We start from the raw sequence: 19,853 nt of genomic DNA, 5'->3' as shown, positions 1-19,853 counted from the left end.
ATATATATTTTGATTGTCCCTTGAAATGCGTATTCATGAGAGATGACCGTACGTTTCACCAATACAACAAGTTACCATTTTGAGTGAATATTATAAAAATAAGACATTATCTGATGGTGCTAAAATGAGGTAGGCATGTTCAAAATAAATGACCTGTATTTTTTCTTGAACAGTTCCAACAGGACTCTGCTTTCAGTCCCCAAATACACAACCCCGAACCCTGAGCCTGTGTAAGTATAGCCTGACGAACATCTTTCTGTTCTTCATTTTACTTCAATTCAGAAATGCTGTTCACATTAGTACGTATTGAGATACAGTTACAAAGCACAGCCTGCATCGTTGAATTAAGTAAGTCGCTTCAGAAGAGCGGTACTTCTAGACTTTTGAAGCCATGGTAACTACACTCACTTGTTATCTATTAACGTGATGTAATTTACCACATAATGAATGATGTAACTGTACTATTCCTTTCAATCTAAACCTTCTGGCATGGTATTGAGTCTGTTTATCCATTTATTTTCCTTTATTCTTCTATACTTCTTCTATTATCTAATTGTGTTTCTTCTGAAGTGATACATTGTTTTGTTTATTTGTTAAATCCAAATCGTTATACGTAGCAACTCTATATGGCACCGCTGCCATGCATTAGAGCCAGGTATATTATGCCAAAGTGCTGGGGGGAGTACCTATAGGGGTTGTATTGCTTCAGTGAAATATGTACTCTATACCTAGTGTACAAGACATTGTAAGAGAAGTGCTGTGGTAGTGTAAGTATGCAATACTAATCATTTGAATTTCGAAAACTGAGCACCCTCCCCCCAGCTCGTGTTATCCAGAGGCAGAACTTTATTTCTTCATTCGCCATCTTGACAGCAAAGCGTTGTATAGCGTAAATGTCTCAAACCCTCTGCTGTTTGGAATTTTTTTTGATAAATATCCATACTACCCCAAAAAGTTGAATGCAAACTGTGCCAGCGACTCGTATCATGTAGATTCAACCAATCTTCAGGATCGCTTGACAATAAGTTCTTCTTCTTCTTCTTCTTCTTCTTCTTCTTCTTCTTCTTCTTCTTCTTCTTCTTCTTCTTCTTGCGACCAGCCCTGTCTCTCTATTTAATTCAATGTAACGTGTGTGCTTTTGGGCACATATTCACAATATGTGGGAAGTGCTGCCAGCCTTGCTATAATATAATGGCATTTATCCATAATGGAAGGTATAACGAGCGTCGACTGTATCAACATGCATCTTAACCAGGTGTTTCTAAACGCATCTCTCTCTCTCTCTCTCTCTCCTGATTCCCGGACAGCAATAAAATCGAATTGCGGACGAAGACCCCCTGGAATGCCCCTATTCTGTGGGAGGGGACTTTTAACAGGACCTATTTGGAGGAGTATTACAGGAACAATCCCGTGACCATCGGGCTGACTGTGTTTGCACTTGGGAAGTAGGTGTTTCTGTTGCTTACAAACACTTTTCTTAGATTTGTTTGGAGGGGGAGGGGGGGTGAGCACACGGTGGCGGTGCTAGCTGATTGGGGGCCCTAAGCAGGAAATATTTTTTGGCCACTCCTTTATGTTGTAATTAATTGCTATTAATCCGACTCCGATTCTTAATTAAAACGTTGATAACCCGTAAATTGCTAAATGAATTTAGCTAATACAGCTTTTTCCTCAAATCTAGCAAGAATCTAGCAAGAGACAAAAAGTAGGCATGAAAAAGAGAAATACATTTTTTTTCACTTAAACAGTTTATCAGCTGGAGTTTATTTGCATTAGAAAAAGTGGAGCAAATTTTGCACTGGAGCAAAAAGCTTTGCAAGTTGTCCCGTAAATGTTTCTTTACTTCATAACATCATGGGTGTGTTTATAGAAAAATAACATTATGATATTGTGGCAATGTGCCCCGCCTCTGTGTGTATGTTTGTGTTTTATGTTGTATGTAGTGTGTAAATGTTGGTGCACGGGATATAAAAGGGTCTGTGTAGTACGAGTGATTTAAAATATATAGTTGTATTTAGGCACAGGGATTGCATGAATCATGTCACGTGCAAATTAAAAGTGTATTGATAAGTGAGCACGGGAGTCCACAGATTAGTTCACGTGCTGGGATTCAAGTGAATAATTAATTGGTAATTGAATCCCAGCACAATTGCATATATAGATGCATGTTTTACTCACTCAGGGTTGTGTGTTCAGGGTGAAAGAACGGGAGAGAGTGAGGAGAGTAAAGTAAATTAAAAAATAAATAACCAATTGCTACGTCGTGCTGGAGTACTTGTTTGTTTAGTGTTCGTCCCTGTGTGTTAGTGTCTGTTCGTTTCGGTTGTCTGTCTGTTTATTTTGGCGTCAAGTGCCGTGTTCTGTTTTGTTCAACCTTTTATTTTCTGTGTGTTATTAAAACACTGAGCGCTGCAGCTTCTCAGTTTCACCTTCCACTACTGTCTGTCTGTGTACTCCTTTCTGGTCTGAAGTCACCACTAAAGCCAGCTTGTCACACATATGTTTTTAATTTAAAAGTTCAAAACCCATACCAATAATATATATAGTCTCGTTCCTCATCTGAACAACCCAGCCCCAGATCAGCCAAAGATGCAGGATTTTATACATGTGACCATCTCCAGATTAGCAATAAATTAATCAATCTGGAGATGGTAAAATTCTGTTTTTACTGTGCGCGGCTGACAGTCAATTTGTCAATAATCATTAGCTGCCACCCGTGCATTCTCACAAACCGTCTGCCAGTGACAAGCTGCTAATCCCGCCTCTGCTAGACCAGATTTAAACCCAACCATATTACATTTTAAATCACCCATGCTGCATAACCCAAACAATACAAAATAACACAAAATACACACAGGGGCGGGGTGTACCCCGTCACACCTACTTGGACACTAAATTACTTGATACCGGTATCCCTGATAAGACAGTAGTCCCCTCTTCAAATAAATGCAGCACAAGCAGTCTCATAAGTACAGTGTTTCTTCAACAGCATATATTTTGTAGGAGTGTGAAACTTACCTGTAAAAAATTCTTTTTTGCAATGGTGACTGCAATAACTGCTTTTCTAGTGTGCTGCAAATTGATACTAGAACCAAATTGTTCTGCTTATTATTCACGGGACTGTAAATGTATATGTTAACCAGGGAACAAGATGTCGCATGTTATCTTCATGCTTGACTGGCTCAGGCAGGTGTAGATTACAGGTGTTTTCTTTCACTTTGCAAAACAGGTGGGCGGCACCAAGCGATTCTGCATCAGAGTACACATTTCTCACTCAGTCATTTATTAAATATTTCAGCTGGCTGGCACTCATTTGGCTTTATATAGCCAAGTTTAATTACTCAACAAAATGTTGTCTATATATAAGAAACATGCCATGCCTTATTTTATAAACTTTGCTATCAAGTAAAAATACATTTAAAAAAAAAAATCATGGCATAACAAATATCAAAAAGTGGAATTAAGAATGGAGATCAGGAAACAAAACTAGTGTGTGCATCTGTTTATAGCTACGAGTTGTCGTTTTGTTATGTTAAGACTAACCAGATATCTCTTACTGTCACACAGATACCTGGATAAGTATTTGGAGAAGTTTCTGGCCTCTGCAGATAAATATTTCATGCCTGGCCACAAAGTTATCTACTACGTGATGGTGGATGATCACTCCAAACTCCCGTACATTCAATATGGAACCAGCCGCTTCTTAAAATCCCGGGTTGTTGCAAAAGAAGCCAGGTGGCAGGACGTCAGCATGATGCGCATGAAGACTCTGGCAGACATGCTGCAGGACTTCATCAAGGACGAGGTAGACTATGTGTTTTGCATGGACGTGGACATGGACTTCCGTGCGCCCTACGGGGTGGAGACACTGGGGGAACTCGTGGCCCAGGCCCAAGCCTGGTTCATGAATTCACCCAATACTGAGTTTACCTACGAGAGACGACCCGAATCCAAAGCATACATTGAAATGGGGCAGGGCGACTTCTACTACCACGCGGCTGTGTTTGGGGGAACCCCGTCACGGGTTTTGGATCTAGTGAGAAGTTGCTATGCTGGTATAATGGAAGACAAGAAAAATAACATTGAGGCTGTATGGCATGATGAAAGCCATCTCAATAAGTATTTTTTGGAACACAAGCCCACCTTGATTTTATCACCAGAGTACTGCTGGGATTTTACGATATATACAAAAATGGAACATGTCAAGTTGGCTTGGGCTATGAAGGACTATGCAGAAGTAAGGGACAATGTTTAGCCAGCAAGGAACCAGAACTGGGAACTGTTCATATCATTGAGTTTTAAAATCAGTTATACCAAAGACACTTGCTGATGAGCTGTTTGGATTTCTCATTGTAACAGGGTTTTGACACTTTTCTTTTCGCTGTCTGGACATCAAACAATGGAACATAATTTCTCTGTGGAATACCTTTTTAATTTCTCTGTGGAACATTTTATGTCGCTGTTAGTATCATAACTGTCCCCTGAAACTCTGTCCCTTTTTATAAAACCCATTTTTCAAAAGTTATTATTGTATAGTGTTTCCTCTAAATGTATTGTAGCGTGCACGGGGGAAGGCAGCAGCAGGGCTGGTTGGTGACGTAATCACACACAAAGACATAAGCCCGATATACGCTCCTTGCAAAGGAGCCGGCTCTTTTATACAGCGGTATCGGCGCTATGCTTTAGTGCGAGAGGTCCTGGGTTCGCGCCCGCCCTCCGCCTGTGTGTGGATTGCCTTGCACTGTGTGATGCGCCTGCCTGAGTTAACCGAGATCGCTACAGTATTAACACTTGTAATTTATATAATTTTGTAGTTAATTACTATTCAATAAAAGTTATCTGCACGGTCTAAGAATGTGCTTTCTAGCAGGGGCGTAACTAGGAATGGAAATTTGGGTGGACCCCAACTGCGGGTGGATGGGCAAGTACTAAAGGTCTGACGTCACAGGAAATAGTTTCAATAACAAACATGACTTAAATCACACTACAATGTTGAATATGGTCTTGCAGAAAGACTGACGATGCCTTTCCTTAAAAACAAACAAAAAAAATATTTTATAATTATCTTTAGTACCTTTTTGGTAATTTCCTAACTATGTCACAGGGCACTTTTTTTTCTTCATATGTTGTATGTTTTATAAGAACGCGCCTGAGCAGTGCTGAAGAGTGGTCTGCTTTGTATAGAACTGTTAACTACATTTGTAATATGAAACCGTACATTTTGAAATGCATTTTAACCCATTAAGTATCAAATACATTTCTTTGAAAAAAACAGAACACAAGCTGTATTTGTGTCATGTGAAATACATTACATTTAGACTTAACTTTTGCAGTTAACAAAATTAGAGTAAGTTATAATAATAATAATATAGTCAAGGACAAAATTTAAAATAACAGGAAGAAGTCAGTTAAAAATGCTCGGAAAAAAAATAATTCAAAAGTAGCCTGTCGTCAAATGAGGACAGTGGCACTTAATGGTTAATGTAACCTCTACAGTACATTAAGATAGGCTGGGCCAGATTTTCAAAGTGTTTCCTCAAATTGAGAAACAAAATGAGAAACAAGTGATACCATTTGTTATGATATGCTTTTCATTTAACTTAACACTGCCATTTTCCCTGCAGCAAAAACACAGTTTTAAACGTACAGGCTTGAAAAAAGCAAAACAAACCGTGCTTCACTTAAAACTAAACTGTTCTCAGTAAAATTGCACGCACTTGTTTTGAAATCTGACGCACCTTATAGGAGTGCCTCCCTGTTGGAGTGATTTAATCATATTTCCGGTATATGAGCCTTCAATGCACAGGGTAGAAGTTTGCCCCGAACTTCGACTGGCAGGCAGGTCTGCCTATTAGGCAGATAATAAAACACCTCTCTGCGAAAACCCGCCTCCTCAGTTACATCACAAAGGAAACACGCCTTCTAAGGGCAAAAGCTGCCTGTTTCCACGCCCTCACATTCAAACTGAAAACTGCGTGCCAAGGTTTTGCTGCAGAACAGATTTGGAACGAAAAAGGTAGGATGTTTTATTCATCTTCTCAAAATACACCGTTTTTAGCACAACGTATGCACACAAAGGCATTAAAATATGTTGAGTTACGCCTTAAATATGAATATGAATATCTTCTTCTGTTAAGTTGTATTATATAACGTTTTGTTTTTTTTTTAAGTGTAGCTATCATTTCAAATATTAGTGATGCTTAATCTCTACCTTTGTCTCGTTTTGTTGTTCAAATGTATATTTTAATTATTCACTTTATGTGCAGCATAGTATTTGTGCTGTACTGTGTGTGCAAGTTGTTCACAGTGATCCACAACACATCATGTATAATTGATTTGCTGTTAAAAATGATAATACAAAATATAATAAACTTACCAGGCATGTCAGCTGAAGTTATATTAATGTCCTATGTCTTAAGCAAATATTGGTAACAGAATAACAAGGTTGGTTACTCTAAACTAAATTATTAATTTACCAGCTGGTAAGACTACTGTAGTTAAAACACAGAGGCCTGGAAGGCAGGTTTACATTAGGTGTTTATAATGGGCACATGCCTGGCAGGCTGGTTTATAATGGGCACATGTCTGGCAGGCTGGTTTATAATGGGCACATGCCTGGCAGGCTGGTTTATAATGGGCACATGCCTGGCAGGCTGGTTTATAAGGGGCACATGCCTGGCAGGCTGGTTTATAAGGGGCACATGCCTGGCAGGCTAGTTTATAATGGGCACATGCCTGGCAGGCTGGTTTATAATGGGCACTTGCCTGGCAGGCTGGTTTATAATGGGCACTTGCCTGGCAGGCTGGTTTATATTGGGCACTTGCCTGGCAGGCTGGTTTATAATGGGCACTTGCCTGGCAGGCTGGTTTATAATGGGCACTTGCCTGGCAGGCTGGTTTATAATGGGCACTTGCCTGGCAGGCTGGTTTATAATGGGCACTTGCCTGGCAGGCTGGTTTATATTGGGCACTTGCCTGGCAGGCTGGTTTATGGGCACTTGCCTGGCAGGCTGGTTTACAATGGGCACTTGCCTGGCAGGCTGGTTTATAATGGGCACTTGCCTGGCAGGCTGGTTTATATTGGGTGTTTATATTTGGCACATGCCTGGCAGGCTGGTTTATAATGGGCACATGCCTGGCAGGCTGGTTTATATTGGGCACTTGCCTGGCAGGCTGGTTTATGGGCACTTGCCTGGCAGGCTGGTTTACAATGGGCACTTGCCTGGCAGGCTGGTTTATAATGGGCACTTGCCTGGCAGGCTGGTTTATATTGGGTGTTTATATTTGGCACATGCCTGGCAGGCTGGTTTATAATGGGCACATGCCTGGCAGGCTGGTTTATAATGGGCACATGCCTGGCAGGCTGGTTTATAATGGGCACTTGCCTGGCAGGCTGGTTTATAATGGGCACATGCCTGGCAGGCTGGTTTATATTGGGCACATGCCTGGCAGGCTGGTTTATATTGGGCACTTGCCTGGCAGGCTGGTTTATAATGGGCACTTGCCTGGCAGGCTGGTTTATAATGGGCACTTGCCTGGCAGGCTGGTTTATAATGGGCACATGCCTGGCAGGCTGGTTTATAATGGGCACATGCCTGGCAGGCTGGTTTATAATGGGCACATGCCTGGCAGGCTGGTTTATATTGGGCACTTGCCTGGCAGGCTGGTTTATGGGCACTTGCCTGGCAGGCTGGTTTATAATGGGCACTTGCCTGGCAGGCTGGTTTATATTGGGTGTTTATATTTGGCACATGCCTGGCAGGCTGGTTTATAATGGGCACATGCCTGGCAGGCTGGTTTATAATGGGCACATGCCTGGCAGGCTGGTTTATAATGGGCACATGCCCGGCAGGCTGGTTTATAATGGGCACATATGTCTGGTTGCATTTGATGGGCACTGTGTTAATGTTTGCATAAGGCTATTCTCTATGTTTTATTCTTAGGAGGTGAATTGATGATGTACGTCAGAAGGTTCCTTTAAATGTGGGTCGAAATCCAACTTCCGTTTAGTGAGATAATGGAACGTTTCTGGATCTCATCACTTGAAGACTCTCTGCGCAAGGAGTCTGACGCACGTGTGCAGAGAACAATACATATTGTAAAACGAGATTCAAGAGAGGAGTTTATGCAAAATCACTTGACATGTCTTAAGGAGAATGGAACTGGCACATTTGTAGCTATCAAAAAAAGAGGGGAAAATCACTTTCAGTGGCGATGTGAAAGGTCCAATAAACCAAAAGGTAAATCCTCAGGAGCACCTTCAATAACTTGTGCCAATAGATGTTGAGCGTACGTTTCTTTTACATTTGTGAGCAACAATTCTACACAAGGGTGCATTGTGCGTTTAATGCAAGAGCACTCTGGCCATGATCTAGAAGACCCTAAGGAGAATGCAGTGAATCGTATTGATGAAGAACTAATGGGTTACATTCATATGTGCATATCCCAGGGGCTATCAAATGGAGAGATCATGCTCAAATGCAAAGATTGGTCACAGAGTTTACAAAAAAGTGACATCACAGACAGAAGATTCTATGTGGCACCAGAGGACATTAAAGTAATAAAAAAGAGCTTTTATGCACACACACGAATGGATGGAAATGATTGCATAAGTGTTGACAAACTGATTAAGTCCAATTTGCAGGATAATGTTGTGTACTATCAGCCTCTCTCTCACAATGAAAAGCAACCCTTGATAATAGTATTTAGTTCTCAGTGGCAAATTGAACAGTTGAAAAAGTATGGTCCAACAATGATTTTCCTTGATGCAACATACAAAGGGATAACTCAGTATGGTTTTGCATTTTATGCTGTGCTAGTGAAGAGCAACCACCGTTTTTAGCACAACGTATGCACACAAAGGCATTAAAATATGTTGAGTTACGCCTTAAATATGAATATGAATATCTTCTTCTGTTAAGTTGTATTATATAACGTTTTTTTTTTTTTTTAAGTGTAGCTATCATTTCAAATATTAGTGATGCTTAATCTCTACCTTTGTCTCGTTTTGTTGTTCAAACGTATATTTTAATTATTCACTTTATGTGCAGCATAGTATTTGTGCTGTACTGTGTGTGCAAGTTGTTCACAGTGATCCACAACACATCATGTATAATTGATTTGCTGTTAAAAATGATAATACAAAATATAATAAACTTACCAGGCATGTCAGCTGAAGTTATATTAATGTCCTATGTCTTAAGCAAATATTGGTAACAGAATAACAAGGTTGGTTACTCTAAACTAAATTATTAATTTACCAGCTGGTAAGACTACTGTAGTTAAAACACAGAGGCCTGGAAGGCAGGTTTACATTAGGTGTTTATAATGGGCACATGCCTGGCAGGCTGGTTTATAATGGGCACATGTCTGGCAGGCTGGTTTATAATGGGCACATGCCTGGCAGGCTGGTTTATAATGGGCACATGCCTGGCAGGCTGGTTTATAAGGGGCACATGCCTGGCAGGCTGGTTTATAATGGGCACATGCCTGGCAGGCTGGTTTATAATGGGCACTTGCCTGGCAGGCTGGTTTATAATGGGCACTTGCCTGGCAGGCTGGTTTATATTGGGCACTTGCCTGGCAGGCTGGTTTATAATGGGCACTTGCCTGGCAGGCTGGTTTATAATGGGCACTTGCCTGGCAGGCTGGTTTATAATGGGCACTTGCCTGGCAGGCTGGTTTATATTGGGCACTTGCCTGGCAGGCTGGTTTATGGGCACTTGCCTGGCAGGCTGGTTTACAATGGGCACTTGCCTGGCAGGCTGGTTTATAATGGGCACTTGCCTGGCAGGCTGGTTTATATTGGGTGTTTATATTTGGCACATGCCTGGCAGGCTGGTTTATAATGGGCACATGCCTGGCAGGCTGGTTTATATTGGGCACTTGCCTGGCAGGCTGGTTTATGGGCACTTGCCTGGCAGGCTGGTTTACAATGGGCACTTGCCTGGCAGGCTGGTTTATAATGGGCACTTGCCTGGCAGGCTGGTTTATATTGGGTGTTTATATTTGGCACATGCCTGGCAGGCTGGTTTATAATGGGCACATGCCTGGCAGGCTGGTTTATAATGGGCACATGCCTGGCAGGCTGGTTTATAATGGGCACTTGCCTGGCAGGCTGGTTTATAATGGGCACATGCCTGGCAGGCTGGTTTATATTGGGCACATGCCTGGCAGGCTGGTTTATATTGGGCACTTGCCTGGCAGGCTGGTTTATAATGGGCACTTGCCTGGCAGGCTGGTTTATAATGGGCACTTGCCTGGCAGGCTGGTTTATAATGGGCACATGCCTGGCAGGCTGGTTTATAATGGGCACATGCCTGGCAGGCTGGTTTATAATGGGCACATGCCTGGCAGGCTGGTTTATATTGGGCACTTGCCTGGCAGGCTGGTTTATGGGCACTTGCCTGGCAGGCTGGTTTATAATGGGCACTTGCCTGGCAGGCTGGTTTATATTGGGTGTTTATATTTGGCACATGCCTGGCAGGCTGGTTTATAATGGGCACATGCCTGGCAGGCTGGTTTATAATGGGCACATGCCTGGCAGGCTGGTTTATAATGGGCACATGCCCGGCAGGCTGGTTTATAATGGGCACATATGTCTGGTTGCATTTGATGGGCACTGTGTTAATGTTTGCATAAGGCTATTCTCTATGTTTTATTCTTAGGAGGTGAATTGATGATGTACGTCAGAAGGTTCCTTTAAATGTGGGTCGAAATCCAACTTCCGTTTAGTGAGATAATGGAACGTTTCTGGATCTCATCACTTGAAGACTCTCTGCGCAAGGAGTCTGACGCACGTGTGCAGAGAACAATACATATTGTAAAACGAGATTCAAGAGAGGAGTTTATGCAAAATCACTTGACATGTCTTAAGGAGAATGGAACTGGCACATTTGTAGCTATCAAAAAAAGAGGGGAAAATCACTTTCAGTGGCGATGTGAAAGGTCCAATAAACCAAAAGGTAAATCCTCAGGAGCACCTTCAATAACTTGTGCCAATAGATGTTGAGCGTACGTTTCTTTTACATTTGTGAGCAACAATTCTACACAAGGGTGCATTGTGCGTTTAATGCAAGAGCACTCTGGCCATGATCTAGAAGACCCTAAGGAGAATGCAGTGAATCGTATTGATGAAGAACTAATGGGTTACATTCATATGTGCATATCCCAGGGGCTATCAAATGGAGAGATCATGCTCAAATGCAAAGATTGGTCACAGAGTTTACAAAAAAGTGACATCACAGACAGAAGATTCTATGTGGCACCAGAGGACATTAAAGTAATAAAAAAGAGCTTTTATGCACACACACGAATGGATGGAAATGATTGCATAAGTGTTGACAAACTGATTAAGTCCAATTTGCAGGATAATGTTGTGTACTATCAGCCTCTCTCTCACAATGAAAAGCAACCCTTGATAATAGTATTTAGTTCTCAGTGGCAAATTGAACAGTTGAAAAAGTATGGTCCAACAATGATTTTCCTTGATGCAACATACAAAGGGATAACTCAGTATGGTTTTGCATTTTATGCTGTGCTAGTGAAGAGCAACCACCGTTTTTAGCACAACGTATGCACACAAAGGCATTAAAATATGTTGAGTTACGCCTTAAATATGAATATGAATATCTTCTTCTGTTAAGTTGTATTATATAACGTTTTTTTTTTTTTTTAAGTGTAGCTATCATTTCAAATATTAGTGATGCTTAATCTCTACCTTTGTCTCGTTTTGTTGTTCAAACGTATATTTTAATTATTCACTTTATGTGCAGCATAGTATTTGTGCTGTACTGTGTGTGCAAGTTGTTCACAGTGATCCACAACACATCATGTATAATTGATTTGCTGTTAAAAATGATAATACAAAATATAATAAACTTACCAGGCATGTCAGCTGAAGTTATATTAATGTCCTATGTCTTAAGCAAATATTGGTAACAGAATAACAAGGTTGGTTACTCTAAACTAAATTATTAATTTACCAGCTGGTAAGACTACTGTAGTTAAAACACAGAGGCCTGGAAGGCAGGTTTACATTAGGTGTTTATAATGGGCACATGCCTGGCAGGCTGGTTTATAATGGGCACATGTCTGGCAGGCTGGTTTATAATGGGCACATGCCTGGCAGGCTGGTTTATAATGGGCACATGCCTGGCAGGCTGGTTTATAAGGGGCACATGCCTGGCAGGCTGGTTTATAATGGGCACATGCCTGGCAGGCTGGTTTATAATGGGCACTTGCCTGGCAGGCTGGTTTATAATGGGCACTTGCCTGGCAGGCTGGTTTATATTGGGCACTTGCCTGGCAGGCTGGTTTATAATGGGCACTTGCCTGGCAGGCTGGTTTATAATGGGCACTTGCCTGGCAGGCTGGTTTATAATGGGCACTTGCCTGGCAGGCTGGTTTATATTGGGCACTTGCCTGGCAGGCTGGTTTATGGGCACTTGCCTGGCAGGCTGGTTTACAATGGGCACTTGCCTGGCAGGCTGGTTTATAATGGGCACTTGCCTGGCAGGCTGGTTTATATTGGGTGTTTATATTTGGCACATGCCTGGCAGGCTGGTTTATAATGGGCACATGCCTGGCAGGCTGGTTTATATTGGGCACTTGCCTGGCAGGCTGGTTTATGGGCACTTGCCTGGCAGGCTGGTTTACAATGGGCACTTGCCTGGCAGGCTGGTTTATAATGGGCACTTGCCTGGCAGGCTGGTTTATATTGGGTGTTTATATTTGGCACATGCCTGGCAGGCTGGTTTATAATGGGCACATGCCTGGCAGGCTGGTTTATAATGGGCACATGCCTGGCAGGCTGGTTTATAATGGGCACTTGCCTGGCAGGCTGGTTTATAATGGGCACATGCCTGGCAGGCTGGTTTATATTGGGCACATGCCTGGCAGGCTGGTTTATATTGGGCACTTGCCTGGCAGGCTGGTTTATAATGGGCACTTGCCTGGCAGGCTGGTTTATAATGGGCACTTGCCTGGCAGGCTGGTTTATAATGGGCACATGCCTGGCAGGCTGGTTTATAATGGGCACATGCCTGGCAGGCTGGTTTATAATGGGCACATGCCTGGCAGGCTGGTTTATATTGGGCACTTGCCTGGCAGGCTGGTTTATGGGCACTTGCCTGGCAGGCTGGTTTATAATGGGCACTTGCCTGGCAGGCTGGTTTATATTGGGTGTTTATATTTGGCACATGCCTGGCAGGCTGGTTTATAATGGGCACATGCCTGGCAGGCTGGTTTATAATGGGCACATGCCTGGCAGGCTGGTTTATAATGGGCACATGCCCGGCAGGCTGGTTTATAATGGGCACATATGTCTGGTTGCATTTGATGGGCACTGTGTTAATGTTTGCATAAGGCTATTCTCTATGTTTTATTCTTAGGAGGTGAATTGATGATGTACGTCAGAAGGTTCCTTTAAATGTGGGTCGAAATCCAACTTCCGTTTAGTGAGATAATGGAACGTTTCTGGATCTCATCACTTGAAGACTCTCTGCGCAAGGAGTCTGACGCACGTGTGCAGAGAACGATACATATTGTAAAACGAGATTCAAGAGAGGAGTTTATGCAAAATCACTTGACATGTCTTAAGGAGAATGGAACTGGCACATTTGTAGCTATCAAAAAAAGAGGGGAAAATCACTTTCAGTGGCGATGTGAAAGGTCCAATAAACCAAAAGGTAAATCCTCAGGAGCACCTTCAATAACTCGTGCCAATAGATGTTGAGCGTACGTTTCTTTTACATTTGTGAGCAACAATTCTACACAAGGGTGCATTGTGCGTTTAATGCAAGAGCACTCTGGCCATGATCTAGAAGACCCTAAGGAGAATGCAGTGAATTGTATTGATGAAGAACTAATGGGTTACATTCATATGTGCATATCCCAGGGGCTATCAAATGGAGAGATCATGCTCAAATGCAAAGATTGGTCACAGAGTTTACAAAAAAGTGACATCACAGACAGAAGATTCTATGTGGCACCAGAGGACATTAAAGTAATAAAAAAGAGCTTTTATGCACACACACGAATGGATGGAAATGACTGCATAAGTGTTGACAAACTGATTAAGTCCAATTTGCAGGATAATGTTGTGTACTATCAGCCTCTCTCTCACAATGAAAAGCAACCCTTGATAATAGTATTTAGTTCTCAGTGGCAAATTGAACAGTTGAAAAAGTATGGTCCAACAATGATTTTCCTTGATGCAACATACAAAGGGATAACTCAGTATGGTTTTGCATTTTATGCTGTGCTAGTGAAGAGCAACCACCGTTTTTAGCACAACGTATGCACACAAAGGCATTAAAATATGTTGAGTTACGCCTTAAATATGAATATGAATATCTTCTTCTGTTAAGTTGTATTATATAACGTTTTGGTTTTTTTTTTAAGTGTAGCTATCATTTCAAATATTAGTGATGCTTAATCTCTACCTTTGTCTCGTTTTGTTGTTCAAACGTATATTTTAATTATTCACTTTATGTGCAGCATAGTATTTGTGCTGTACTGTGTGTGCAAGTTGTTCACAGTGATCCACAACACATCATGTATAATTGATTTGCTGTTAAAAATGATAATACAAAATATAATAAACTTACCAGGCATGTCAGCTGAAGTTATATTAATGTCCTATGTCTTAAGCAAATATTGGTAACAGAATAACAAGGTTGGTTACTCTAAACTAAATTATTAATTTACCAGCTGGTAAGACTACTGTAGTTAAAACACAGAGGCCTGGAAGGCAGGTTTACATTAGGTGTTTATAATGGGCACATGCCTGGCAGGCTGGTTTATAATGGGCACATGTCTGGCAGGCTGGTTTATAATGGGCACATGCCTGGCAGGCTGGTTTATAATGGGCACATGCCTGGCAGGCTGGTTTATAAGGGGCACATGCCTGGCAGGCTGGTTTATAATGGGCACATGCCTGGCAGGCTGGTTTATAATGGGCACTTGCCTGGCAGGCTGGTTTATAATGGGCACTTGCCTGGCAGGCTGGTTTATATTGGGCACTTGCCTGGCAGGCTGGTTTATAATGGGCACTTGCCTGGCAGGCTGGTTTATAATGGGCACTTGCCTGGCAGGCTGGTTTATAATGGGCACTTGCCTGGCAGGCTGGTTTATATTGGGCACTTGCCTGGCAGGCTGGTTTATGGGCACTTGCCTGGCAGGCTGGTTTACAATGGGCACTTGCCTGGCAGGCTGGTTTATAATGGGCACTTGCCTGGCAGGCTGGTTTATATTGGGTGTTTATATTTGGCACATGCCTGGCAGGCTGGTTTATAATGGGCACATGCCTGGCAGGCTGGTTTATATTGGGCACTTGCCTGGCAGGCTGGTTTATGGGCACTTGCCTGGCAGGCTGGTTTACAATGGGCACTTGCCTGGCAGGCTGGTTTATAATGGGCACTTGCCTGGCAGGCTGGTTTATATTGGGTGTTTATATTTGGCACATGCCTGGCAGGCTGGTTTATAATGGGCACATGCCTGGCAGGCTGGTTTATAATGGGCACATGCCTGGCAGGCTGGTTTATAATGGGCACTTGCCTGGCAGGCTGGTTTATAATGGGCACATGCCTGGCAGGCTGGTTTATATTGGGCACATGCCTGGCAGGCTGGTTTATATTGGGCACTTGCCTGGCAGGCTGGTTTATAATGGGCACTTGCCTGGCAGGCTGGTTTATATTGGGCACTTGCCTGGCAGGCTGGTTTATGGGCACTTGCCTGGCAGGCTGGTTTACAATGGGCACTTGCCTGGCAGGCTGGTTTATAATGGGCACTTGCCTGGCAGGCTGGTTTATATTGGGTGTTTATATTTGGCACATGCCTGGCAGGCTGGTTTATAATGGGCACATGCCTGGCAGGCTGGTTTATATTGGGCACTTGCCTGGCAGGCTGGTTTATGGGCACTTGCCTGGCAGGCTGGTTTACAATGGGCACTTGCCTGGCAGGCTGGTTTATAATGGGCACTTGCCTGGCAGGCTGGTTTATATTGGGTGTTTATATTTGGCACATGCCTGGCAGGCTGGTTTATAATGGGCACATGCCTGGCAGGCTGGTTTATAATGGGCACATGCCTGGCAGGCTGGTTTATAATGGGCACTTGCCTGGCAGGCTGGTTTATAATGGGCACATGCCTGGCAGGCTGGTTTATATTGGGCACATGCCTGGCAGGCTGGTTTATATTGGGCACTTGCCTGGCAGGCTGGTTTATAATGGGCACTTGCCTGGCAGGCTGGTTTATAATGGGCACTTGCCTGGCAGGCTGGTTTATAATGGGCACATGCCTGGCAGGCTGGTTTATAATGGGCACATGCCTGGCAGGCTGGTTTATAATGGTCACATGCCTGGCAGGCTGGTTTATATTGGGCACTTGCCTGGCAGGCTGGTTTATGGGCACTTGCCTGGCAGGCTGGTTTATAATGGGCACTTGCCTGGCAGGCTGGTTTATATTGGGTGTTTATATTTGGCACATGCCTTGCAGGCTGGTTTATAATGGGCACATGCCTGGCAGGCTGGTTTATAATGGGCACATGCCTGGCAGGCTGGTTTATAATGGGCACATGCCCGGCAGGCTGGTTTATAATGGGCACATATGTCTGGTTGCATTTGATGGGCACTGTGTTAATGTTTGCATAAGGCTATTCTCTATGTTTTATTCTTAGGAGGTGAATTGATGATGTACGTCAGAAGGTTCCTTTAAATGTGGGTCGAAATCCAACTTCCGTTTAGTGAGATAATGGAACGTTTCTGGATCTCATCACTTGAAGACTCTCTGCGCAAGGAGTCTGACGCACGTGTGCAGAGAACGATACATATTGTAAAACGAGATTCAAGAGAGGAGTTTATGCAAAATCACTTGACATGTCTTAAGGAGAATGGAACTGGCACATTTGTAGCTATCAAAAAAAGAGGGGAAAATCACTTTCAGTGGCGATGTGAAAGGTCCAATAAACCAAAAGGTAAATCCTCAGGAGCACCTTCAATAACTCGTGCCAATAGATGTTGAGCGTACGTTTCTTTTACATTTGTGAGCAACAATTCTACACAAGGGTGCATTGTGCGTTTAATGCAAGAGCACTCTTGCCATGATCTAGAAGACCCTAAGGAGAATGCAGTGAATCGTATTGATGAAGAACTAATGGGTTACATTCATATGTGCATATCCCAGGGGCTATCAAATGGAGAGATCATGCTCAAATGCAAAGATTGGTCACAGAGTTTACAAAAAAGTGACATCACAGACAGAAGATTCTATGTGGCACCAGAGGACATTAAAGTAATAAAAAAGAGCTTTTATGCACACACACGAATGGATGGAAATGACTGCATAAGTGTTGACAAACTGATTAAGTCCAATTTTCAGGATAATGTTGTGTACTATCAGCCTCTCTCACACAATGAAAAGCAACCCTTGATAATAGTATTTAGTTCTCAGTGGCAAATTGAACAGTTGAAAAAGTATGGTCCAACAATGATTTTCCTTGATGCAACATACAAAGGGATAACTCAGTATGGTTTTGCATTTTATGCTGTGCTAGTGAAGAGCAACCAAGGCCGAGGAATACCTGTAGCATTTTTTATTGTGAGTGAGGAATCCAGTGACATCTTGTCACTGTGTCTGAAAAAAGTTCAGGAAGCTGTTGGAGAGTTTCAGCCAAGGTATGTTTTAAAATTCATAGTTGAAGTTTATGTATGAAATGCAAAGGATAAACAGATTAAGATGAGTAACTTACATGGCAATGGTATTTCATGATTGCATAATTTACAGCTTATACTGTAGAATGTTTGGGGTGGTAATGTGTCGTTTGATATAAAAATTATTATGAACATAAAATGTGATATTTGAAACAACATAATGCCAATATAGGGTTTAATTTAAAACCGAGTTTAATCTGGTTTATATAGTTATCTTATTATGTAGAATTTTGTTTAAAAACAAAAAAAAAATTAACAAAAAATTAGCAGCCCATCCAGTAAAACTACAAGTATGGCAGCAATCAACCACTCCCCCCCATCTCACGCTACCCGATTTGGCAGCCTTGTAGCGGTACAATCAGCTTTGTATGCAGCTCTCTTAATTTACGAAGTGATAGACAGATTAAGTACTACTTCCTTTTTATATTAAATTTACTTCCTTTTTATATCTAAATTTACCCTCAGTCAGTTTGGAACACAGGGAAGTTACAGTGGTTGTTGGGCCAGGACTAATGCCAACTGTCTCTTCAATCTTCAAGCTCACTCTTAATTTTTATCTACCCTTAGATATGCAACCAGGGAATTGGCTGACATATTCTCAGGTGGACCTATCCTTCTCCTGATCTCCTCTGCTGTCACATTGTATCTTTGGGGGAAAGGTATAAGAATAATAAGATACAAAATATGGCCAACATTGCAAAATTGATACACAAATGTAAATTTAATGAAACCATAAAAAGGTATTTACTTAATTCAGAATTAATTTAATTCTGCATTAAACCTTTGGAATGAACTTGAGAATACTTAAATTATGGAATGTTCCAATATCACATTAATCTGTTTATTTATGTTATATTACCTTTTCTTTCTCTTGTTGAAAGAAAGAGGGAGAAGGCTCTCGACTTCAGCAAATACTTGTGGTGTAGCCATGCTGTCGGGTATTACAGCTGGGCGAGGCACAGCCAGTGATACAGGTGGATGCTGAAGTGACACAGCGACTGTGCTGGAGGAAGGAGGGCATGCCTGTGGCAGTGGGGAAGCAGTGTCGCTTTCTGATCAAGCAGCAGGGGTTGCTGATGTAGCATGAGCTTTTTCTGCATGATTTTTCACTGAAGGAAAAAAATACAACACCTTACTTGTAAATAACACTACGTTACTTGCTTTAAGAGCAACTATCGTAGGTTGTAGAAAATGTTGGTATATGGTCTAATGTGTTGTTATATGGCCTAATGTGTTAGTCCAACTGCATCAGTAAAGTATCTGATTTTTTCTCTTTCATTGTTAACATCCTGACACAGATCCTAATGTGTTGGTATGACTCTCAGTAAAGTATCTGATATTTTCTCTTTCATTGTTAACATCCTTTCTAACAACTTATAACACTTTAAAATGTATGCGCCATAGTGCTGTCCATGAGCAGCAATATTGAAGACATTATTGTGGAGTGTACATTTTAAAGTGTTATAAGTTGTTAGAAAAAAAAATCGGATACTTTACTGATAGTCATACACATTAGGCCATATAACATTTTCTACAAACTACGATAGTGGCTGTATACATAAACTATTCAGTAATTTGATAAAATATAATTATTTATTCACAAACAATAATTCATCCTTACCAGTGACCGAAGTACACTTCCTACGCTTTCCGGGAGGCATTTCTCTGAGAAAAAAATATCAGAATGAAATTATGATAATGGCAAGCTACAGCATTTTTTTTTTTTTCAATCACAATTTTTTTTAATCAGCCTGCCAGCCATGTGCCCATTATAAACGAGCCTGCCAGGCATGTGCCCATTATAAACCAGCCTGCCAGGCATGTGCCCATTATAAACCAGCCTGCCAGACATGTGCCCATTATAAACCAGCCTGCCAGGCATGTACCCAATATAAACCAGCCTGCCAGGCATGTGCCCATTATAAACCAGCCTGCCAGGCATGTGCCCCTTATAAACCAGCCTGCCAGGCATGTGCCCATTATAAACCAGCCTGCCAGGCATGTGCCCCTTATAAACCAGCCTGCCAGGCATGTGCCCATTATAAACCAGCCTGCCAGGCATGTGCCCATTATAAACCAGCCTGCCAGACATGTGCCCATTATAAACCAGCCTGCCAGGCATGTGCCCATTATAAACACCTAAT

At 42.2% G+C, this 19,853-nt stretch overlaps 1 protein-coding gene across 3 annotated transcripts in view; it reads left to right on the top strand.

Annotated features, from left to right (window-relative positions):
• Positions 1-19,853, top strand: part of LOC117422695 (globoside alpha-1,3-N-acetylgalactosaminyltransferase 1-like) — a 50,860-nt gene that overhangs the window by 4,769 nt on the left and 26,238 nt on the right. For 2 of the 3 annotated variants that reach the window (XM_034037956.3, XM_058986916.1), the window contains exons 3-5: positions 174-230; positions 1,308-1,445; positions 3,568-4,525. The exons of the other annotated variant lie outside the window; for it this stretch is intronic. In XM_034037956.3, the coding sequence (XP_033893847.2) occupies positions 174-230; positions 1,308-1,445; positions 3,568-4,255 (883 nt within the window). In that variant the 3' untranslated portion in view covers positions 4,256-4,525. Of the gene's footprint in view, positions 1-173; positions 231-1,307; positions 1,446-3,567; positions 4,526-19,853 lie in introns of those variants that run through there. 3 annotated transcript variants of the gene reach the window in all.

This window comes from Acipenser ruthenus, chromosome 15 (genome assembly GCF_902713425.1).
Source record: "Acipenser ruthenus chromosome 15, fAciRut3.2 maternal haplotype, whole genome shotgun sequence".
Taxonomy (NCBI): domain Eukaryota; kingdom Metazoa; phylum Chordata; class Actinopteri; order Acipenseriformes; family Acipenseridae; genus Acipenser; species Acipenser ruthenus.
The sequence above is the reverse complement of the archived record's forward strand: the minus strand, read 5'-3'. Positions and strand labels throughout refer to the sequence as shown.